We start from the raw sequence: 25,822 nt of genomic DNA, 5'->3' as shown, positions 1-25,822 counted from the left end.
AAACACATATTTTTTTATTTTGGGAAGTTTGCTTAAGAGGAGTGGTGGTGGAAAGAAGTGAAGAATTTAATGATTTAATGTTATTTGCTTTACGTCCCACTAACTACTTTTATGGTTTTTGGAGATGCTGAGGTGTCGGAATTTAGTCCCGCAGGAGATCTTTTATGTGCCAGTAAATCTATAGACAAGAGGCTGACGTATTTGAGCACCTTCAAATACCACCAGAATGAGCCAGGATCGACCCTGCCAAGTTGGGTTCAGAAGACCAGAGCCTCAACTGGCTGAACCACTCAGCTTGGCCAAGAAGAAGTGAAAGAGTTGAATTGTTTTTATGATGATACTTATATCTAAAAAAAACTGAAGATGTTACAGACATTAAAATTGGTGTTTGGAATCTCCTTTAAAAATAAGGGATTTCTTTTTTTTTTTTTTTTTTTTTTTTTTTTTTTTTTTTTTTTTTTTTTTTGTTTCAGAAAAAGCCACTTAACGGTGGTGAAAATAAATGAGGAAGGAGTTGAATAATTTTTATCAGGGGTAATTATATCTAAAAAACTAAAAATGTTACAGATGTGGAAATAGATATTTGGAATCTCCTTTAAAAATAAAAGAAACACTTTTTATTTTTATTTTGACTTGAGAGTTCACATGTAGAGTTCCATGTCGCATGTTTCAGAGTTAGCTCTGCTAGTAACCTGGTCATCTTAGCCCCAAAAGGCAATACCAAAAATGTGATTTACAAAGAGATTCTGGGGTAAATGAAACACAATATTTTGGTCAGTTTTTATACTTTAGGGATTTTCAGATAATGTCTTAGTGCAGTACCGAGGAACGGTTAATTTTATCAAATTTCAAAATCCTCACGAGCAAAACCTAAGGTAACAGCTAAGATATTATATATCATCATCAAGTATTCATCCGTAGACTGGTTGGCTGTGAGAAAATGATGCCAAGCTGTACGGTTGTTTGCAGCCCTTTTCTTTGCTATGTAGATTCCCATTCAGGTATTTTTCTGGATTTGCTTGAGATATGTATATCTTCATCTTCCTCGAGGTTGCTTTCCCTTAATGAATCCTTCAACAATAATTGTCATAAGCTGAGAATGGCATAAGGTGTGACCCCACCAAGAAAGATGTCTTTTGCGAATCAGTTCTCTTCTGATTTACCTTGTGCAGTACCTCGGTATTTGTCACCTTTTCTATCCATGAGACTTTAATGATCCTATGGAAACACCACATTTTAAAGGCTCCAAGATACTTTACACAAACGTTTGTTCATTGTCCATGTTTCTGAGGTTTACAATAGAACAGTCCAAATAAATGCATGTAGGATTGTTATACGAAGGAGTAGACTGAGTTTATTGCTACATGGTAACTTCTTCTTCTGCATAAAAGCGATCTTAGCTTGAACAATACCACTCTTTATCTCTCCCATACTCCTTCCATCCTCAGTTATTTTACAGCCAAGACAAGATTCATAAAAAGCTGAAATTCTTTTATCTCTTCTAAATGAATCTTGTGGAGTGAATGTGTGTGTGAATGTATGTTTACTGTGCTTATGTTATTTTGTGTCATTCAACTTTTAATTTGTAACAATAGGTTTCACATACGACTAAGAATATTTATTGAGCTTATACAAGGGCAGATCAAATATAAATGGGAAGCTTTTAAATTATTACATCAACAAAAAAACTCACATATAGAGATAACTTTTCTGCATAGTGTCCTGCCTTCGATACACATTTTCTCCATTGGATTGGTAAGTTTTTTATGCCGTCCTGATAGAAAAAAGAGAGACATGTGCGGAGCCAGTTACGCATGAGCTCTTCTACATTTGCATCATTATCGAACTGCTGTCCTCCTAGGTCTCATTTCAGTGGTCCAAACAAATGGTAGTCACAGGGAGATAATTATGGACTGTACAGAAGGTGTTCCAGAGGAGTCCAGTGAATTTCCTCCAGTTTTTTCCTGTGTTAAAGCAGCAGTATGTGGCCTTGCATTGTCATGGAGAATAGAATGATGTTTCAGATTGGTTACCGGAGTCACTTGTTGTGATATGGAGCTTTTGCTACATCTAAAAGGCAACAGTAATAGGCTGCATTAATTGTCTTTTGTCTGTGAAGAATATCCCCCAGCAAAACACCTGCAGAATCCCAGGAAATGGTTGCAAACACCTTTCCAGCAGCTGGGCATGTTTCGCCATGATTGGACCTGCTTCGTCTCTTCGCTGCTGCTCCATACTTGCTTACTTTGACTCTGGGGTGTAATGATGCACCCAAATTTCATTACAAGTCACAATACAATGCAAGAAATCCTCTTCTTCCTCCTCGTAGTGACGCAGGGGTCTCTGACAAACTTCCTGGCATAAGGGTTTTTGTTCCTAGTTGAAGAGATGAGGAGCCCACCCAGCAGACAATTTTCTGAAATGGAGTTCATCTCGGATGATGATTTGAACACTTCGATAACTTATTCCTATGGCTAAAACAATTTGCTAAATTTCTATTCGCTGATCTTCACCAATAATGTCACGAAAGGCACCAATGTTGTCTGCAGTGATGCTTGTCCATGGTCTCCTTTCATGAGGTTCATTTTTCAGGCTTCTCTTCCTGCCACAAATTTTTTAGCCCACTCATACACTCGAGTCTGCGAAAATGTTTCTTCCCCAAACTGTGCCCAGAGTCGTCTCAAAATTTTGGAAGGTTTGGTGCCCTCTTTTGCAAGAAATTTGATAATGATGCATTTCATATGCACCTCTTACTCACTCGTGGTGTACTGAAGCAGCCCAACTCTCCACCATCGTTCGCGCACACAAACACCTTCTCCAGACACCCCCACCAACATCCTGCTAAAACCCCACCTCAGAATTACAGTCCTGTGATGGTTTCATTGCCTCCATCCTGTGTTGCTTTTTACGGTCACTTCTGCATCCTGAATCAGAATCCGATGTTAATTTTTCCCCATCACACCTCATTTTCTCAAAAATCCTACATTACATTTATTTCATGACATGCACTAATGCACTTCTTACGTTGTTAGGAAGGGTGTTGCTTTAATTTAGATTTCCATATTCTTCAATTATTTTAGTTTTTATTAATTCGACATCCTTCAGCCATCTTGTAGTCCTGTATTATCACGCTCAGAGTGCAGATCCAGCAACTATGTACAACATAGCCAGCAACACACGGTTTTGGCTGAGTGGCATCATTCTCTCGTTGTACTTCATCCGTGACAGTCTGAGTTGTGTTTTGCTTGCTATTGAAAAGAGATTTTTGTCTTCATAAGCGTTCTATATGTGAGTGATGTACTGTGTTAATATTTTTATTGAACTTGCATCTATCAACATGCCACAACGTGGCTGCAAGAACAATCCAGATACATTCTGCTATGTATGTGGAAGTTCCGTGCCGATGAGACAGCGGTACAATATAACCCAGTTCGTGAGAAAGGTCTAATATGCCTACGTTGGCTTGAAACTTGGAGACCAAGACAAGCCGTGGGCACCACTTAAGGCTTGTAGATCCTGTATAGAGCAGTTACGGCAATGGGTGAATGGTAAGCAAACTGCATTGCCATTCGGTATTCCAATGGTGTGGTGAGAACCCCCAGACCACAGTACTCACTGCTACTTCCGATCTGTGAATGTGAAGGTATTTAACAGCAGCAACAAAGGTAACATTGTGTATCCAAGCAATATTCGATCTGCAATTTTACCCGTTCCTCATGGCCCTGATACACCAGTACCACAGCGTCAAGGACATTTACAGGATTGTCCCTCTTCTGAATCTGATGCAGAAATGGTGGGCACTAACTTTGACTGTGATTTCTCCCCTGAATGTGTTGAAAAAGAACCGAGACTGTTCGAGCAAAGTGCATTAAATGACTTTGTTTGAGATCTTGGCCTTACAAAAGAATCTGCCAAGTTACTTGGGTCTAGACTTCGTGAAAGGGACATGTTGGCACCGGAGATAATGTACTATTGGTACAGACATCGCAAACAAGAATTTACACCCTTCTTTTCTGAAGAGGGATCCTTGGTGTACCGCAACAACATTCCGGAGGTTATCTTAAAACTAGGAGCACCACAGTACGACTCTATTGACTGGAGACTTTTCATCGACACCTCCAAGCAATGGTTTGAAGTGCATCCTTCTTCACAATGAAAACAAACTTGCATCCATTCCCACTGCTCATTCAGTTTTTATGTGAGGAACATATGGAAATCTTGAAATGCTGTTGTGTAAACAGAAGTACCAGGAACCAGTGATTTCTATTCTGTTAGGTTTACAAGGAGGTTACATAAAGCACCCCTGCTTTCTGTGTGAGTGGGACTGTCGAGCAAGTTTACATCACTGGATTCACAATTCGTTAAGGCCCTAAACAATGAAGGTGAATGATTTCAGTACCTGTGTCATCGATTCCCAGGCATCAGTAATTCCAAAATCAAGGAGGGTATTTTCACAGGTCCAGATATCAGAAAACTTCTTTCTGATGCTAATTTTGAAGATGTTATGTGGGCTGCAGAGCGATTGGCATGGACAGCATTTTGAAATGTGGTCAAAAACTTTCTTGGAAACACAAAGGATTCAGACTACAAACAAATGAAAGTGCTCATGTTACATTCACATCTGGACTATTTCCCTGAGAACCTAGGAATGCTGAGCAAAGAGCAAGGAGAAAGATTCCATCAGGATCTACAAGAAATGGAACGCAGATGTCAAGCGAAATGGAAAAAACATGCTGGCACATTACTGCTGGTTACTAAAGAGAGAAGGTCCAACTACTCCTCACACATGTAAAGCAAGGTGAAGACGTTTCTTATACTAAGGTAAGACATTGCAGAATTGAAACCGTAGACTTACCATTCTCAGTATGTTATGAGGCTTAATGCATGGTAAATTTTGGTTCATTTGGCTGTGTTTTTCTACAAATCTGTTAACACAATACACTACATATCTTTATGTTATGTTCATGATATATCAGTGTAAGATAGGAGTGTTCAGATGGGTGAAAATAATAAGAAGCGTTGTTTACATGTGATAATAGTAATCTTGCATGTGTGCATGCTGCCCATTTATCAAATATTCATTCTGAATTTGCACAAAACCCTGATGCGATAGGGGAAAACGGACTTCAGTTATGAAATCAGCATGCCCGAAATATAGAAGATCACTATGTAAACTTCATGCAATGATCGGAAAGTTTGAATTCGCAGGTCAGTCGCTTTACGTTGCACTGACACAGATAGGTCTTTTGGCGACGATGGGATAGGAAAGGCCTAGGAATGGGAAGGAATCGGCTGTGGCCTTAATTAAGGTACAGCCCCAGCATTTGCCTGGTGTGAAAATGGAAAATCACGGAAAACCATCTTCAGGGCTGCCGACAATGGGGTTCAAACCCACTATCTCCCGATTACTGGATACTGACCGCACTTAAGCAACTGCAGCTATCGAGCTCAGTAGTGTTATTACTAACAGCAGTGGTACATTCAAATTCCCGTTTATATTTGATCCGCCTTCATATTTTGTCTCGTGTTACTTCTAGTTTGTAATGGGAGTGGTTAAGTGCAAGACAGAACCATGAGTCCTAACCTTGCCACTGTGAATAAAGGCAAATATAATAATATTATAATAATTGATGAAGAATCTTGATTGGAGCTTTTAAATGTTGGAAAAATCATAATATGAAGATAATGTTGGAATTTGAGAGGATAAATTGGGGCAAATATTAATTTATAGGATGAGGAGTAAGGGATTGGGAAAATTTATCACGGCAAATGTTCAATGAATTTCCAAGTTCTTTGAAAGCATTTAAGAAAATATTAGGTTAGCAATTTGTAGGGAATATGTCATCTGGGTGACAGCCCTAATTGCAGATTATTGTTGATTGATTGATGTAGTTTCCTTGTCAACACTGAATTACCATGTGCCAAACTTACTTTATGTTTCAGAGTCTGTGTTGAAGTCTGAGAGTGCCACTTACCCGTCGCCCAATGGAAAACGTCTTGCGTTTGTCACCTTCAACGACAGTGGAATTGTTCCTTCATACGTGCCACTGTATGGCCCAGCAGGCAGACTGGACTTCCAGTATCCGCGACATGTACAAATGCGTTATCCCAAGGTAAAGCTTGATATGAAAGTAAAGCTCACACTGTGCCGAGTCCCGTTAGTTGAAAAACATTTTTACCATCAGAATGTTGGCCAGCAGCGTAGGAGAGATGCTGGTATACAATTTCTAATCACTAGATTGCGTGCAAAAAGCCCATACAAAATTCCAAACCTGTCCGCAATGTTGATATGGAGGGAGGCCATATGACGCTCTTGATGGTGAAGTATGGGAGAAGTAAAGACTACAGCAGATTGTTTGGATCATATGCAAAGTTCGACAGGAGTAGGCTATGTGCAGGCATCAGGTTTCACCCTCTTACTTCCTACTATCATTTAGCACGTCATTTATCTCATTAACACCTCTGATGATCTTGGCATCGGGAAGGGCATCCGGTTGTAAAAACTCGCTAAGAAGATTCATCTCACTTCACACCCGACCCTGTAAAGGAACATGACAAGTGTTGGACATACATACATTCAGTAGTTCTATGTCTTAGACTGAATACTCATATGAAGAAATATAATGTGCACATTTAATGGATAATAAAAGAAGATCCTTCATATCTGCCAACAATTGCAGTTATTTATACAGTTACGAGTCTAATGTTGGTAATGGTATCAACAGTTCTCCAGCACTTTGCATATGATCCAAACAATCTGCTATGTTACTTCTGATCGTATACATCTTTCAACTGAGAGGAAGTTTGTTGAAGTATTTCTCTGTATTCTTATTAACTTATCTTATAGACCCTTTCTTATTGCACTTCCTTACACTTGTCCAAAGGTGGGTTGTGGATAAATGCATCAATAGAAGTTTGGTAGAAGTTGCAGTGAAATTAATACCCCTGACTAGAGCAGTCCAAACAATATCACAACCCTGAAGTTTTGTGTGAGATCATAAAAATCTTTGCTATCTGCTACCTAGTCAGCTCATGTAGCGGTTCGTGTGCAAGAGACAAAGTCTAGACAACAACTCCCTGTCACCAGGACAACTCATGCAGCAGTTGAGACAGAGGTCTATTGATGTATGGAGGTCTGCATCAAAGGGTTAATAAAAAGTGTAATAAGTGGCCTAAAGAACTCTCATGGTCCTCTAGCTGAGTCTGGCATTGCTGCCACTTCCCTGTATCAGGCTCCTCTCCTTCCTCTTTCCTATCCAACCTCCCTTGATAACAATGTCTAGACAACTGACTCCAAAGATATTTGGTTTCCAACTCTCTTCCTTTCCTTTTGCTGATAGCTTCATTGTTTGAAGTGTCAGACCTGTTCATTAGTGTTACGAGAGGATGTTCTTCCATAGTACTTATTTTTAAAGCAATAATCACCACCATCACCATATTCCCCAGTGTTCTTCAGGGCATATGAAGGTGATGATGGTGATTCACCCACCAGATGGGGTCTGTTCTTGAACATTTCATAGAGACAGTTTATTTACAGAGAAATCCTTTTACTAAGGAAGTGCATGGGCTGTCCATACTATCAAGTAGAAGCCAGGAAAATGAAAACACACGAGCGTCAGAAAGATAACACAAACAACGTAGTGCGGTCAAACTGAACTCAAGATCGTACTTATGTTACATGAGTAACATTGCTGGTCAGGGGCACAACTAAACTAGACCCAATAATGGGTGGGGAGGGGCGTAAACATTCTACCACATTAACTGAAGATTAAACTCCAGAAATAGAACACAGACAACAATAATATTTTTTAAACATTAAGCAGAGACCAAAGGATGAGCCAGAGGAGGGCAAGGAGATGTTGCCATATCACAGGTGCATGTGGTGTCAGTGTTTGAACGGTACAAAGAAAAGGGAAGCAAAATTAAAACAAACAGAACTAACTGTTCAGTTTCATCAGGAAAAAATCCTCCCCATCAGAAACTAATTTTTGGCATATAACCTTTTATATGTCCAGTACACCAACAGAGAATTTCTAATGGCATTGTCAAGAACATGAAACAGGCAATAGTAGTAAACGGTCCATCCTTTGAATTTTAAAGAATGTGGGCTTTACATATGAATGATACTCAAAAGCTTCTAAAGTCATCATTAAGTTACAAGTATCTCAACATGAGCAGATGTTAATGTCTTTCCGAGTGTCTTGTCACATGGTAGACAATCCTGTGGCCATCATTTAAATACGGGTAGTTAAGAAAATATGTATGTATAATACATAATACTTTATTCTATTCAAATTACCAGGTTAATACGAGTTGTATACCAAAGTATTCTTCATAATATTAAGAAGTACTTAGGCTGAGCCTATCAATTGTTCTTCCTTAATTCACACTGCATGTTGGAAGTTACCAGTACTACAACAGCTAAAATTGAAGTATATATCTTTCTCTCTCTGCACTGTGCATGCAAATTCCACTTGCCATCCCAGCTGCCTTGAGGTCTCAGGCTTGTTCCAACACATACACAATCAATTTTGAACTGCCTGCTCATGCGCAGTAGCATAGAAGCTGTTTTAAACCATTTCTGTTGAAGTCAATATGCCTCCTTTCATAAACCACCATCACAAACTAACTACATATCCTGGAGTGAGAACAATGTTAATAAAAAGTGAGCTATGAATTATTTTCTTTTAGGAAGTTGGGGAAACCCAACCCTGGTCTCAGGTGGAGGCAACAAGAGTTCTTTGTTCATGTAAAAACAAGTGACGGTCTCAAGATTCAATGAGTAACGTAGTTTACAGTCCGACTCTATGGCTAACCGGTTACCATGTGACCAAGGAGTCCCAGATTTGATTCCCAACTGGGCCAGGTTTTTAAACATTTATTGGTTATTTCCTCCAGCTTGGGGACTGAATGTTTGTGCTGTCACCTCCTCGGTAGGGTCCCATCCTCACAGTTGTGCAGGTCGCCCATGGACACTAACTCGGAACCGCTGTGCCACGTTTATTTGGACTTAACACATTCACGTCATTATCCGATCACGCTTGGATTAGGTTTTATTTGTGTTAAATACCGTATCCAACTTGCGGTAGAGTGCAGGCAGATGAACATTTTACTACAGTTTGGAGTAATTTCCCACACTGTGGGATGTGTGATCTAAATGAACTCATGCCAGTCCCGAAGTCTCTGATGTGAGCGGTTGGAATTAAAGTGGCATTGAGTAATGAAACGAATAGTCATGGCAAGTAAAAAATCGTACTAGATCATCTTCAGAAAGTATGTACAAATTTACTGATTTTTAGGGTTTATAGTATAGGAGTGATACTAAGTGATACTAAGTTAATGCCATGTTACCTAGTGAGTCTGGGTGCCATTTAAAAATCGCTGGGGTGTGTGATTAAATAGATCCAGATGGAGCTGGGAGTGAATGTATTAATAAGGAGGACAGAATGCTGGAGAAGTGTGGCTGAACGTGTGTGTATTGTCTGAATATGTTGCAGGCCGGCACCGTTAACCCTCGTGTGATAGTTAGTATAGTAGACTTGGAGTACCAGCTACAGAGGAGGCTGAGCACGCTCTATGCCCCTGTTCCTCGATCGATGGCTCGTGAGTACGTAGTCCAAGTGTAGTTGTCTGGTGTTACTATTGATAGTTCATTCACTACCTAAAGTTCAGGGACGTGCTGTTGACAGGAGTGGCTTGGATGAACAACGATGAGCTGGCGACTGTGTGGATGAACAGGATACAAACTTATGGTATCATCACGGTCTTCAACTATGACAATGGTGACCGCTATGATGTAAGTTGCAAGCACTCATAAACTACATATTCTGATTGGTGAACCCTGCATTGACTGTCATGTATTTTATAGATTTTGAGAATAGAGGCGGACGTAGGTTGGCTTGATCCTATTGCGGCTCCAATGTTCTCGACCGAGTTCCGGCGGATGATCCTCGTGACCCCTCAGGATCAAGGAGACGGAGATGGAAAATATAATCACGTGACTTTGGTGCAGTTATCACGGGGACGAGCGCTGGTGAAACCTCTGACTTCAGGCAAATTCTCTGTGACAGAACTGGTTGCGTGGGATACTCGACACAACATTATGTAAGTACAGATATTATACGAGCCATGACCAGATTGATAAATTTTCCAGAAAGTAAGAAAATCTCTATTCAGGGATATTTTTATAATTTATACAGGGTAAATATGAACTCTATAGACAAACTTGGAGATTGATCAGATTGCTGAGTATTTTGATGTATGAAACCCATCGTCTCTGGTGGCGTATTACCATGTAAGTGCACTTCGTCTGTTTTGGTACCCAACAAAGTTTGTAGCTGTTTGTATGGAATCTGTATCCTGTTTGTGTCCTTTGATTTATGGTAATGACCAGTGTCAAACAGTGAAATGCCCCTTCTTCAATCCTCCTCAGTTTTTTTTTTTTTTTTTTTTTGCTAGGGGCTTTACGTCGCACCGACACAGATAGGTCTTATGGCGACGATGGGATAGGAAAGGCCTAGGATTAAGGTACAGCCCCAGCATTTGCCTGGTGTGAAAATGGGAAACCACGGAAAACCATTTTCAGGGCTGCCGATAGTGGGATTCGAACCTACTATCTCCTGGATGCAAGCTCAACAGCCGCGCGCCTCTACACGCACGGCCAACTCGCTCGGTTCAGATTTTGTTGCCTGCCATATTGGTTGTACGCATGCGATGGATGCAGAGTTTGCCGGTATGAACTTCGCGTATTGTTATGTGGGATATAACGGAAAAGTGGCACAATGGCGCTATGAGTAGTTGTTCCTGTAGTGAAGGCGACTTCATCACAGCACATTTGCAGCTGTACGAGAACCGGGTCCTTCTGTGTTATTATGCATGACCATCTGAGGTATGTCAAAACACCCGATCTGGAGCAGGCGGTGTTAAATGTGGTTGGTAATTGATATGGGAATACCATGGTGGACAGAGGTGAAAGGAGGTGTGGGCATGAATGGGTGGATGAAAAAAGATTAAATAGAAATTTAAAACTTTAAAATTTTGGAATATAATTCTTTCCTCGTTTCTTTTCTTTCTTTTCAAACTTTACACTTTGCTAAGCAAATAACAATTAATCAGGTACAAGTTCTAGCTTGTGAGCTTGAGAAACACTACAAGAAAAGTCTAGAACATGATTTAACAACCTGAGCTTGAATCTCCCCAGTTACAATTTTAACAAGAGCACCATTGCTCTCTACAGTATATACTCGAGGAGACTGAGATCCAAAATTTACAATGGTAGAAGGAGCAACTTGCTCCACACAATTACTCACTCGGAGACTATTCTCGAACATTTACAAGTTCCAAGCCTTCTTTAAGGCACAATCTACATTTAACAAAAACCAACAGCAGACACTGTCTTATTTGCTCAACAGTCAAAATTACATAGGAAAATAAAATGAAAATAGTGAACTTTAACACGGGCAATAAGTGACCATTCTACCTGGCCTTAGTTAAAAAAGAAAAGGTAAAGTTACTGGCTGAAAATCTAAATGCTAAGAGGCAAACTCTGGCACTCCTTGAAATTCACATGAAAATACTTAAAACCCTATGTGGGCTAATGGCCCAACGTTACAGAGGCTAAGCCTGTACTACGGAATTAACTAGATGAAAGGAAAAGAATTAAGTTACGAGATAGATTTTAAAGGTTACAAAATCATAGTCACCTCTATGACAAGTTGAAGGGGAGTACAAGAGGGTTCTCACTCTTTATTCCCTAAGTTTGGTTAAGTTCTTAGACTGGTTTGAAAGGTTACATCTAGATAGAAGTTACATTACAAAATAATTTTGACACCTTCCCCTCAAACTATCTTTCAGAGACTGTTACATGATTACACAGAGTCTGCCATTACCTGGAGCTGGTGGACTTCTCGGCAATGGACAAGGCAGCCCTTCCTCTGCCTCCTCTATGAACACACTAAACCTCTTGACTGGAGCGATTGAAAAGACAACATGGCCCAAAATGTCCCATCTTTTATAGCGAAGAGGAAGATTCCAGATTTCTCTGGGCCGAAGCCCTGATTCACCCTCAATTTCCATTGGACCATCAAATAAATATCAAAATTTTCTCATTGGTGAATTAAAAAATGTAAAAAATTCCCTATTGGCTAGAATATAAAGTTGGCAGGAAGAGATAGAAGTGTTGATGACTTTAGAACATAAAAACCACCTACAAACTAGTCAGTTTTGCCAACTAATGATTACCAAATTTCTCTTGAAATTTAATTGTTGAATGCCAACCATCATTTCTACCACATAGTTTAAAGTACAAGTTGCAGATGCCTTTCTAAAAGGCGCTTAATTTAAATGCATGGAGCAGGTGTACCTCCGGTACAGTAATAATCCTTCCATCAATAGATGTTGCATTGCATGAGATATGAATGAAAGCCATGGAACAATTTTGAAAATCATAAACAAACAGCAATTGCAAATTTTTCATCAACAGGTGATTCATGCATTGCACCAGAGGACTGAGGTCTTGCTAGTGACCAAATTTAGATAGAGACATTGCTACATTGGTGACAAGTGTATGTCACTACTAGTATTGGCGTGAGTCAGAGTTTGGAAGAAGTTCACGGAGAGGTGCTCGCAGGGAGGACTGGTATTTTTCATTGTAATCCCACTACTACTGACACCTCATTTCACCAAGATCTTCCATAGCCCACCAGAGAGACTGTCATTTTGATATAGTTTATGTTGCCCAATACACACAGACATCAGTCTATGGTTCAATTAAACAATTCTTATATGTACAGATCTATCATCATTTTGCCCCGCTATAATTGTATAGGAGTAATCAGTAAAGAAAACCATGTTATTGTCTTTTCAGCTACTTTTTAGCCAATGACATGGGGTATCAACACCTGTACAGCGTGTCGGATGACCAGTGGAGCGCCCCAAATGCTGTTACATGCATCACCTGTGAAATGAGGACAAATTTGCAGCGCATGCCCTGTCTCTACAATACGGCTGTCTTCAACTCTAACTTCTCATTTTATATGCTCAACTGCGCAGGACCTGACATCCCAGAGATCACCATCTACGATAAGGTATGGTCTGCCCTTACTGTAGAATAGGGAACATAGGAATTGTAACAGTGCGAAGGAGCCGGTAAATTATATCAGTCTTATGTTACTGTATTTGAATTGTCCATATGGCCCTCTGCACCTGATTCATCCTCTCAGAAGACATGTAGTCTGTGAGATACAGTGACACGAAGTGTTCTCTTGGGAAGCATGCCTTGCTGAAGGGTACAAACGGGATATCGACAATTGTCACCATTTTAGTGGCCCCAGGTAACTGATCTGTGTGAGAATGAGTTACCAGTTACCTCTAAGAGTTGCTTGCGCTAGCCGAAATGCATCTATGGTACAACATGGATAGCTGCAGTGGTCAAATGAAGGGATACATGGTCAGAGATATGAGACACAACAGACAACAGGGTGGGAGGATTGATGTCCCGGACAGACCCTCGAGCAATGAGCTAGTGTGACACCACCAGCTGGGTCGAGCTGGCTTATGATCCCGTGTCCCTGCAGCAAGTGCTCCACTGACCCCACAACATCAGAAAGTGAGTCACATTGGGCTGACTGATGGCATGAATCATGCTTTTGTTTTGCCTGCAATGATCAATATATTGTGTTTGACAGTGTACCACAGAGAGGGGTTTCACACCAATCGAGACACACACTGCGCCAGTCGCAGGCATTACAATCTGGGGATCTATTGCCATTAGTGATTCTTGTGTACAGAGTGGTTGGTGACTGTTGAAAACTGGATGTTTAAGCAGACCAGTGCCCATCTGCAAAGCTCTGCCAAATGTCGTGACCCGAGAATGTGCCATGAAGCACCACGCCGAACTGTGGACAAATTGCAGCAAGTAGAACATTCTCGGATGAATGTCTCTTGCCACAGGCCAGGGTAAACCAAAGTCTCGTTCCTATTTGTGGAAGCTGCTGAGTAGAAAATGGCTAGTGCATCTAGACACCATATCTGGCTCACTGTGAAAGCAACTTCCTTCCACTGACCATCCATTCAGCCTCCAAAGTGTTGCAATTTCCCTCATGTAAAGTTTATAATTACTGTTGTTGTTTCTTCCTGATTGAGAATGCAGATCACTTTGTGGCAGGTTACCCATGAAGCAGTACATTTCCAAGTCACATATGACTGTAGAATGTAAAACGGTGTCTCCTTGTAACAACTGAGAGATTTTCACATTTAGATCTCCATTTGATCTCCGGTGATACTGACGTGGACCGTGATGAGTGAGGCCAGACATACTACTGGCCATGAGAGTGATGTGGAGAGCAGAGGCAAAAAGCTCCTTAGCGCAATTTTTCAGAGTTTCTTATTGTGATGCATTAACCCGCGAGGGGTCGCATCAAAAGAGTTACGTGATGAGTTGCACACGGTTGATTGACCAGAGAGTATAAAATACCAGTTTTTGTAGTAAAATGCATTATATCTTTAACCTGGGAGAAGTCTTGTGGCAGGGGAAAGACAGCAGTATGGTAAAGTTGATATCACTTGGAATATAGGTAACAGATGACGATCACCCTCTATCATATCGTTGATGGGGATGTGGGTAGGGCTCTCATACGGGTAAATAACTGACAGTGCCATCTAGCGAGTCATAGCAGCCAGTATTTTGTCGGTGCGGTGCTTTCGACAACATGCAAGTTGGAATGGAAAATTCTAAATTCCCATGGAGGGAATTAGATATTTTTCACCAATAGAGCATGTCAAAATATCAGATGTAAGGCTTTTCAGGCGTTTGCTCTATTTGCTCTATTAACCAGCGTTTCGTCTTAGGTCTGACACTAGACTCGTGGGATGTGTCAGACCCTACCCACTGATGCTGGGTGTATGCAGGTGAGCTTATCAGAAGCCTATATATGAGGCACAGTCTGATAACTGCATACAGGAGATAAATCTCCACAATGGAATTATTGCCCGCCTAGCAATTCCGAATGGAAAATTCTAAATTCCCATGGAGGGAATTAGATATTTTTCACCAATAGAGCATGTCAAAAACATATCCGATGTAAGGCTTTTCAGGCGTTTGCTCTATTAACCAGCGTTTCGTCTTAGGTCTGACACTAGACTTGTCAGAGTGGGATGTGTCAGACCCTACCCACTGATGCTGGGTGTATGCAGGTGAGCTTATCAGAAGCCTATATATGAGGCACAGTCTCATAACTGCATACGGGAGATAAATCTCCACAATGGAATTATTGCCCGCCTAGCAATTCCGAATGGAAAATTCTAAATTCCCATGGAGGGAATTAGATATTTTTCACCAATGGTGGGTAGGGTCTGACACATCCCACTCTGACGAGTCTAGTGTCAGACCTAAGACGAAACGCTGGTTAATAGAGCAAACGCCTGAAAAGCCTTACATCTGATATGTTTTTGAACATACAAGTTCCCGCGTATTTGTTTAGTTCGGTAAATTCCACCACATGCGACGGGTTTTATTGACAGAAATGGACGAAGATAACTTATGAAAATTGTCGGACAGTGTCGAAAAAGAGCTACAAGAGAATGAACGCCTGCAAATTGAACAGGATTTGGTTAGAAGACAGCTCTTTCGTGAAGAGGGATTCGAGGAAGATGATGATTTACCCGAAGAAGCAGATAATGAGACTGATAATATAGAAATCAGTGATCATGATAGTACTTCTGAAGAGTCCGCAGAATCTGAGGATGAAGTTTCTCGAGCAGACCCCAATCAAGATCAACCGCTACTCGAATACATTGGTGGAAATAGTGAAACAATATGGAATTATTTTCCAAACCCTAGTGCTGGTAGAGGAAGGGCTAGAAGGAGGAACATTGTAACGCATCTGCCAGGTCTGATAGGCCAAGCTCAACATGCCACTACCATACTGGAATTTTGGGAGCTATTTTCCACCAACAGCGTCTTGGTGGAAATTGTTAACTTCACAAATATTTGGATAAGTAAAACCAGGGAAAACTATTCTCAGGAGAGAGATGCTAGTGATGCAACATTAGCAGAAAAAAAAAAAGCTGTGATAGGTCTCTTATACTTGGCTGTAACAATGAAGTGTTCTCATACAAACCTCAAGGAAGTGTGGTCAACCGATGGAACAGAAATTGAGCGTTTCAGAATTTCAATGAATATATGAAGGTTTCAATTTCTATTATGACCATTAAGGTTCGATAATATTAATAATCGTAATGAAAGAAAATTGGTTGATAAAATGGCACCAATCAGGGACACTTTTGAGGGATTTGTTTTTCGGAGCATAAATAATAACATTATTCCCTTAGTGAGTATGTAACCATCGATGGGATGCTTGAGGCATTCCGGGGTAAATGCTCCTTTTGGAAATTTATCCCCCAACAAGCCTGCGAAATATAAACTAAAAATCTTTAGTCTGGCTGATGCACGGACATGTTATACCTGTAACATGGAGGTATATACAGGAAAAAAGAATCCCGGACCTTTCCAAATGCAAAGAACGTTGTTGGATGTTTGATCATGCCGATTTCAAACAGTGGACGTAATATTACTACCGATAATATTGGTACACTTCCGATCCCCTTGCAGAAACTCTCTTGAAGGACCATAGATTAACTTTAGTGGGGACAATTCGAAAAAACAAGTCAGAAATTCCTCAGTTTTTCAAGGAAGTGAAAAGGAAGCCTGTGAAAAGCATTATTTTCAGATTCAAAGATGATTTAGTACTGGTTTCATATGTTCTTACAATGAAAAAGTTGTGTTGCTTTTATCCACCATGCACGAAACAGACAAAATCGATGCTGACTTAGGTGATGCTCACAAACCCAAAATTGTCACATTCTACAACCTACTTGTCAATGTAATTGATCAACTGAAACAATTGCATAATGGTGCAAGAGTGAGCAATCAATGGAGACTTTATTTTACACTCTGTTGAACATTACAGGCATCAATGCCTATATCATTTTGAAAAGCAACACAGAGCTAGGTACCAGAAGCAAGTTCTTCAACGATCTATCCAGGGAACTATGCAGGGAGTTTTTAGAGATCCACCTGACAATAAGGAGCACTCGTCATGATGTTTGAGTAAGGATCAGGGAGCTCCTTGGGAAAGAACCAGATGTGCACCTTCGGTAACCGCAAAAATAATTGAAAAACGCAGACCACCTGCGCCCAGTGTGGAACATTTGTCTGCCGAGAGCACACTGTTTGTTCCTGTGTTTAGTGTGATGGACTCAGGGAAAGCTCCAGTGGTGCAGATGATACAGAATGAAGCAATCCTGCAGAGTGTAGTGGCAGAATTAACATGTAATATATAGTGGCGAATAAAAATTCACACCCAAAAGCAGATATTGCTAAATGTCTTGGTAATCAGTCTGTAATATTTAGATATGTTTTAAAAGTATGGTTTTATGTTTATAATTTGTGTGTTAATGTATTGAGTTTATTGTTTAGTGAATTGCTGACTTTTCAAAATAATTAACATGAAAGATGATGTATAAGTTTGTATTTGTGTTTGTATTTTATTCAATAATAAGAGCAAAGCAAACAATACATAACAATTAGCAAAAATCAATACTAAGGAATGCAAAAAACTGGTGTGTATGGAGTTATCTGAGATCAATATAGGTGCAGTCTTTTCAGCTGCGTGCAACTTCTCGCGTAGCAAATTTAATGCGACTTCTCCCAGGTTAAGGGAAAACCATGTCCATGAAATGAAATACCATTTTTGATAATTAGACCAAATCTAACTAGAATTTTATTAGGCAATGTTGTTACTTCTTCCAAATCACATTGTATTGTTTAAGAAAAGTACATCCATGAAACAAAATACCAGTTTTTATAGCAAAACACATTGTATTATTAACTCTTAGAATACTGGGGGGTGCCATCGTGCTCCATGTTGCAGCTGTCTATGTTAGTCATAATAGTTTGCACATATCTGACAGATGGCAGTTCCAGTCAGCATCAATATATAATAGATACTGCATAGTTTCTAAATCTACCACCAGAATCTTTTTGTGGCATGTTGTGTTGATGTTATGATTTTTTCTATTTCAGCTGTTTAGCGCATACCTGTAGACCACGTGTTTGTAATAATGGTGACTAGTTCTTGTATTCTGTTTGAAAATGATGACAACTTGCTAGAGTATGTTAATTAATTGAGTGATGATTCTAATTATGTTGAATCAGGAGATGATTCAGATGATACTAAAAGTGATAATAATGCCGATAATGTTTCAAACAATGACGATAGTGGTGATGTTATCCGACTTACTCGTATGACAGTGATGCGTGAAATTTCTGATTCAGACGGTAATGATAATGATGGGAATAATGATGGAGATGACAGAGACAGTAATGACGATGATGACCAGATTCCCGATTTCCGTGAAATTCAGTCCGCTTTCAACCCTCTCCTGCATTCCTTGAGATGTCTGGCCCTAAACATGCATCTCCTCTTGATGCTAGACCAAGTCAGTATTGTAATATATATTTTAGAAGAACTATTATTCTTCATAGATATTTTGCAAACTAGTAAACAATGCATCAATGTACACAGGAAAACCAAATTTAGGTGAGTACAATCAAAATACTAGGATGTACTGAGATCCAAATTTGAATTTTAAAATTTTCAAAAATTGCATGAATTTTTTTTTTTTTTACTGAACAGTATGAATTATTTTTGTGATGTTTATATAATGAGTGAAGAGAGGGATCACTTAGCTATAAGAAAATGTAAACTACAATGAGATATCTTGAAAAGTGAGGATAGGATATGTTTTTATCTTCAGTGCTGCATAATAGGCATTTCCTCTCTGGCAATCTTAGCAACCACGGCAGTAAGGGAGCTGGCACTAAGAGGATTAATGAAAAATACATCCATGAAACAAAATACCAATTTTCTTGCAAAACACGTTGTATTATTAAAGAAAAATATGTCCGTGAAACTAAATACCAATTTTTGTAGCAAAACAAATTGTATTACTGAAGAGAAATATATCCATGAAACTCACAAAAGACTTCTATACCAGTGTTGCCAACTCATATTTTCAAGATCGGCTAAATGCTACTAAAAATCCGCTAAAATTCTGCCAAGAAATCCGATCTCAAATAACGAGCAATGAAAATGAGCAATAATAATTATAATAATAATAATAATAATAATAATAATAATAATAATAATAATAATAATAATAATAATATTAATAATAAAATGGTGTATGGCTTTTAGTGCCGGGAGTGTCCGAGGACATGTTCGGCTCGCCAGGTGCAGGTCTTTTGATTTGACTCCTGTAGGCGACCTGCGCTTCATGATGAAGATGAAATGATGATGAAGACGACACATACACCCAGCCCCCGTGCCAGCGAAATTAACCAACGATGGTTAAAATTCCCGACCCTGCCGGGAATCGAACCCGGGACCCCTGTGACCAAAGGCCAGCATGCTAACCATTTAGCCATGGAGCCGGAAATAATAATAATAATAATAATAATAATAATAATAATAATAATAATAATAATAATAATAATGATAATAAAATGGTGTATGGCTTTTAGTGCCGGGAGTGTCCGAGGACATGTTCGGCTCGCCAGGTGCAAGTCTTTTGATTTGACTCCTGTAGGCGACCTTGCTTCGTGATGAAGATGAAATGATGATGAAGACGACACATACACCCAGCCCCCGTGCCAGCGAAATTAACCAACGATGGTTAAAATTCCCGACCCTGCCGGGAATCGAACCCGGGACCCCTGTGACCAAAGGCCAGCACGCTAACCATTTAGCCATGGAGCCGGAAATAATAATAATAATAATAATAATAATAATAATAATAATAATAATAATAATAATAATAATAATATTTTTATTTTATTTATTATGGTTCATGTTTGTGGGTTACTGTAGTCACGTCCTAGTTCGTGAACCATGGGCAACGGCTGAGTGGCCTAGTAAGTGGTCCTGAGAGTCGGGATACCAGTTGCTATGGAATGGGAGTGGGCATCTCGGACATATTCTGAGTCGTGGCCCTCCTTGTGCTCAGGCGGCCAGGACTACACAATTCACCGGTGGTCCATAACCCGTTAGAGGAGAGATCCTCACTTGGACTATGTGCAAGTAGGGCAGCATCCTGCTTCATGAATTTACCGAGCTCAGAACACTTTAAGCAAGCCTCGGACCTATGGGAGTAATGGAGTCCCACTCCCATTTGACAGGCGAGGGACTCCTTGGAAACAACTTGGCGAACGAAATGGAATTCGATGGGGAGCTATCAATATTAATGGGGCTTATGGAAGAAAGAAAGTAGAACTGGCTGAGTCAGCAAAGAGGATGCATCTGGATGTGCTAGGAGTAAGTGATATTCAGGTAAGCGGAGATAAGGAGGAAGAGATAGGAGATTATAAAGTGTACTTGACGGGTGTTAGAAAGGGAAGGGCAGAGTCTGGGGAATACCATTGCACGCAACATAGTTTCTGTTAGGCACGTAAGTGAGCGAATGATGTGGGTAGATTTGTCAGTGGGAGGAATTAGGACAAGAATTGTGTCCGTGTATTCACCATGTGAGGGTGCAGATGAGGATGAAGTTGACAAGTTTTATGAAGCATTGAGTGACATCGTGGTCAGGGTCAACAGCAAGGATAGAATAGTGCTAATGGGCGATTTCAGTGCGAGAGTTGGGAATAGAACTGAAGGATACGAAAGGGTGATTGGTAAATGTGGGGAAGATATGGAAGCTAATGCGAATGGGAAGCGTTTGCTGGACTTCTGTGCTAGTATGGGTTTAGCTGTTACAAATACATTCTTCAAGCATAAGGCTATTCACCGCTACACATGGGAGGCTAGGGGTACCAGATCCATAATAGACTATATCTTAACAGACTTTGAATTCAGGAAATCTTTTAGGAATGTACGAGTTTTTCGGGGATTTTTCGATGATACAGACCATTATCTGATCTGTAGTGAACTAAGTATCTCTAGGCCTAGGGTAGAGAAAGTGAAATCTGTCTGCAAACGAATAAGGGTAGAAAATCTCCAGGATGAGGAAATTAGACAGAAGTACATGGATATGATTAGTGAGAAGTTTCGAACAGTAGACAGTAAGCAGGTTCAGGATATAGAAAGTGAATGGGTGGCATACAGGGATGCTGTAGTAGAAACAGCAAGGGAATGCCTAGGAACAACTGTGTGTAAAGATGGGAAAAGGCGAACATCTTGGTGGAATGATGAAGTGAGAGCAGCCTGTAAACGTAAAAAGAAGGCTTATCAGAAATGGCTCCAAACAAGGGCCGAGGCGGACAGGGATTTGTACGTAGATGAAAGAAACAGAGCGAAACAAATAGTTGTTGAATCCAAAAAGAAGTCATGGGAAGATTTTGGTAATAACCTGGAAAGGCTAGGTCAAGCAGCAGGGAAACCTTTCTGGACTGTAATAAAGAATCTTAGGAAGGGAGGGAAAAAGGAAATGAACAGTGTTTTGAGTAATTCAGGTGAACTCAAAACAGATCCCAGGGAATCACTGGAGAGGTGGAGGGAATATTTTGAACATCTTCTCAATGTAAAAGGAAATCATCATGGTGGTGTTGCAAACAGTCAAGCTCATGGGGAGGAGGAAAATGATGTTGGTGAAATTATGCTTGAGGAAGTTGAAAGGATAGTAAATAAACTCCATTGTCATAAGGCAGCAGGAATAGATGAAATTAGACCTGAAATGGTGAAGTATAGTGGGAAGGCAGGGATGAAATGGCTTCATAGAGTAGTCAAATTAGCGTGGAGTGTTGGTAAGGTACCTTCAGATTGGACAAAAGCAGTAATTGCACCTATCTACAAGCAAGGAAACAGGAAGGATTGCAACAACTATCGAGGTATCTCATTGATTAGTATACCAGGCAAAGTATTCACTGGCATCTTGGAAGGGAGGGTGCGATCAGTCGTTGAGAGGAAGTTGGATGAAAACCAGTGTGGTTTCAGACCACAGAGAGGCTGTCAGGATCAGATTTTCAGTATGCGCCAGGTAACTGAAAAATGCTACGAGAGGAATAGGCAGTTGTGTTTATGTTTCGTAGATCTAGAGAAAGCATATGACAGGGTACCGAGGGAAAAGATGTTCGCTATACTGGGGGACTATGGAATTAAAGGTAGATTATTAAAATCAATCAAAGGCATTTATGTTGACAATTGGGCTTCAGTGAGAATTGATGGTAGAATGAGTTCTTGGTTCAGGGTACTTACAGGAGTTAGACAAGGCTATAATCTTTCACCTTTGCTGTTTGTAGTTTACATGGATCATATACTGAAAGGTATAAAATGGCAGGGAGGGATTCAGTTAGGTGGAAATGTAGTAAGCAGCCTGGCCTATGCTGACGACTTGGTCTTAATGGCAGACTGTGCCGAAAGCCTGCAGTCTAACATCTTGGAACTTGAAAATAGGTGCAATGAGTATGGAATGAAAATTAGCCTCTCAAAGACTAAATTGATGTCAGTAGGTAAGAAATCCAACAGAATTGAATGTCAGATTGGTGATACAAAGCTAGTACAGGTCGATAATTTCAAGTATTTAGGTTGTGTGTTTTCCCAGGATGGTAATATAGTAAGTGAGATTGAATCAAGGTGTAGTAAAGCTAATGCAGTTAGCTCGCAGTTGCGATCAGCAGTATTCTGTAAGAGGGAAGTCACCTCCCAGACAAAACTATCTTTACATCGGTCTGTTTTCAGACCAACTTTGCTTTATGGGAGCGAAAGCTGGGTGGACTCAGGATATCTTATTCATAAGTTAGAAGTAACAGACATGAAAGTAGCAAGAATGATTGCTGGTACAAACAGGTGGGAACAATGGCAGGAGGGAACTCGGAATGAGGAGATAAAGGCTAATTTAGGAATGAACTCGATGGATGAAGCTGTACGCATAAACCGGCTTCGGTGGTGGGATCATGTGAGGCGAATGGAGGAGGATAGGTTACCTAGGAGAATAATGGACTCTGTTATGGAGGGTAAGAGAAGTAGAGGGAGACCAAGACGACGATGGTTAGACTCGGTTTCTAACGATTTAAAGATAAGAGGTATAGAACTAAATGAGGCCACAACACTAGTTGCAAATCGAGGATTGTGGCGACGTTTAGTAAATTCTCAGAGGCTTGCAGACTGAACGCTGAAAGGCATAACAGTCTATAATGTATGTATGTATGTATGTATGTATGTATGTATGTATGTATGTATGTATGTATTTTATTTATTTATAACTTATCTAAAATACATTTGCAAATATGCAGTAGGATATTATACATTATCTTTGCAATTATTTACACCTGCAAAGCACTTGATGTGCTTATCTGCCGGTGTAGTTGTTTCACATTTATATACAATGTTGCAATCCTTACTGTTTATAACATTAATAAGGTATGTATATTTACATTAGCATTGTAATTTTGTCCTGTGGTGTGAGTTTTTCTTAATCCCTGAAAGTATCACTCAAAATAGATAAGTCTTTGGTACATTTTTCATTCATGAACAAATATTTAAACTGTAATTTTATTATCTATGATCCATAGTTTCACATGTTTTTTTAGTTGATATTTGGTTTTCAAGTGGGTCAATTCTGAGGGCAACTTGTTCAAAAATTTAGGAACTACAACTTGCAGTGTTCTGGATCCATATTTGTTGTAGTACCTCATGACCTGAAAATAACTTATATGCCTCAGTCTTGTTCCATGTGTATGTTCATTAACAATTCTATATTGTGGCTTCCAGTAATTTTCTTTAATTATGTTGTACATATATAGTTGTTTAACTCTCAAGAACCTTTCCTTCTGGTACATCCTTGTTAATATATCCTCACTTAAGCTAAATATTCCTCTGTTTTCATACCAAAAGAATGCTTTGACAATGCGATTTTGTAACATTTGTACCATGTTTATGTCTGTAACAGAAGCTGATCCCCATACACTTACACCATATGATATAAGTGACTCAACAAGTGAATGATAAACCAATTTTAAGCTATCATGAGGTATTATATACTTAACCATTTGCATTTTTAACAAGCTTAGCCTCAGTCTTTCACACAACTTATTAATATGTTGCTTCCATGAAAAATATCTATCTATTATTATACCTAAATATTTCATGTTATCAACTTCCTCTATTACATAGTCACAATTGCATGATTTTTGTTCACCATCGTGAATGCACTGAACTGAATGGCCTGTTATTTTAATGTTTTCTCTTTGCATTTTTGGGGTAGTAATGTACAAGACTTTTGTTTTTGAAGTGTTAATTATTAGACCCTTATCATGGCACCATTCTTGAAAGTAGTTGTACTCCATTTGTAAATGCTTCTCTGCTACTTTTGGGTTTTTATGTACTGATACAATTAGTTTATCGTCTGCATACATGAAATATTTACATTTTTTAAAACATGAGCTTATATCATTGACAAAAATAATATACAAAATGGGTCCTAGGATACTTCCTTGTGGAACACCTCTTTTAATAGAAGTTATTTCTCCATATATATTATCAATTTTTACCCTATACATTCGGTGATCTGTGACTTTCACTGGGATTAACCCCCTGTCTGCGAGGCGCTGAGCTAAAACTTGTTGGCGTTTTACTACTGGGTGCAAACTAGGTGAATCCCCTACCTCAAGGGCTACGCACATAACAGGCCAGTTCTTTAATGGCCTTCTTTGATAGCATAAATATAAATGCTACTCTCTCACAGTTTCATTATCTGTCGTCATTCGTCAACTAAGATATAAGTACCCTTTCCCCACACGTTACAAATTTATGATACCATGATCTCATACCATCAAATCCATATAACATGTTTTCCTTATGTGACTGCTAGCTCCTGACAAGAAATACAGAATAGCTCGGAGACAGACTGGTATACAAATTTTTTCAAAAATGTAAAATGGATAAAACACTAAATTCCGCTATAATAAACCTCGAATTCTGCCCAGAAAATCCGCTGTCCGCTAAATGATATATTTCTTCGCCGACGGTCTTCTAACTCCGCCAAATTTAGTGGAAAATCTGCTAAGTTGGCAACACTGTTCTATACCGACAACAGTGCGGATGGTGAATGTCAAGAGTCGGGCGCGGTGTAAAGAACTGTGTAATAAGGCAATGCCAGGAGTCGCGCATGGTAGAAATGACCAGGCTTAGAGAGAAAGCTTCCCCACCAACTGACTGACTGCTGATGGACATGGCAAACAGCGAATGTAAGCACGTTTAGTGGACGAGTCCATTGATTTTTTTTTACTAGTGGCTTTACGTCGCACTGACACAGACATGTCTTATGGCGACGATGGGACAGGAAATGGCTAGGCGTGGGAAGAAAGTGGCCGTGGCCGTGGCCGTAATTGAGGTGCAGCCCCAGCATTTGCCTGGTGTGAAAATGGGAAACCACGGAAAACTATCTTCAGGGCTGCCGACAGTGGAATTCCCGGATGCAAGCTCGCAGCTGCGTGCCCCTAACCGCACGCCAACTCACCCAGTGAGTCCATTTCAAAAGAATAAAAAAATGTATGTGCCCAGACTAAAAGTCTGTGACGCGACCCCTCGTGGGTTAAAAAATGATCTCTCCAAGATAGTGTTTGATTTTTACATGTTTCGTATTGAGAAATGCAGTTATGATGATCAGACATCATTACTTCAGGTTTTTCAAAAGATATCTGGAGATCTAATATTGTGATATCAGAGGAAGTGGCAGGGCCTTTGTGCTGGATGAAGTAGTTATGAGAAAAAACAAACTCCACAAATTGATTCCTTCTCTTCCTTTTTTTTTTTGAAACAATTAGCAA

The 25,822-nt window shown here is 39.8% G+C and overlaps 1 protein-coding gene across 2 annotated transcripts in view; it reads left to right on the top strand.

The window, feature by feature from the left end:
* The window catches only part of LOC136871785 (venom dipeptidyl peptidase 4), a 174,961-nt gene that overhangs the window by 99,183 nt on the left and 49,956 nt on the right, over positions 1-25,822 (top strand). For both annotated transcript variants that reach the window (XM_067145369.2, XM_067145370.2), the window contains 5 exons: positions 5,944-6,113; positions 9,498-9,607; positions 9,673-9,796; positions 9,869-10,104; positions 12,866-13,085. In XM_067145369.2, coding sequence (XP_067001470.2) covers positions 5,944-6,113; positions 9,498-9,607; positions 9,673-9,796; positions 9,869-10,104; positions 12,866-13,085 — 860 coding nt within the window. The remainder of the gene's footprint in view (positions 1-5,943; positions 6,114-9,497; positions 9,608-9,672; positions 9,797-9,868; positions 10,105-12,865; positions 13,086-25,822) is intronic.

This window comes from Anabrus simplex, chromosome 4 (genome assembly GCF_040414725.1).
Source record: "Anabrus simplex isolate iqAnaSimp1 chromosome 4, ASM4041472v1, whole genome shotgun sequence".
In the NCBI taxonomy this organism is placed as follows: domain Eukaryota; kingdom Metazoa; phylum Arthropoda; class Insecta; order Orthoptera; family Tettigoniidae; genus Anabrus; species Anabrus simplex.
The sequence above is the reverse complement of the archived record's forward strand: the minus strand, read 5'-3'. Positions and strand labels throughout refer to the sequence as shown.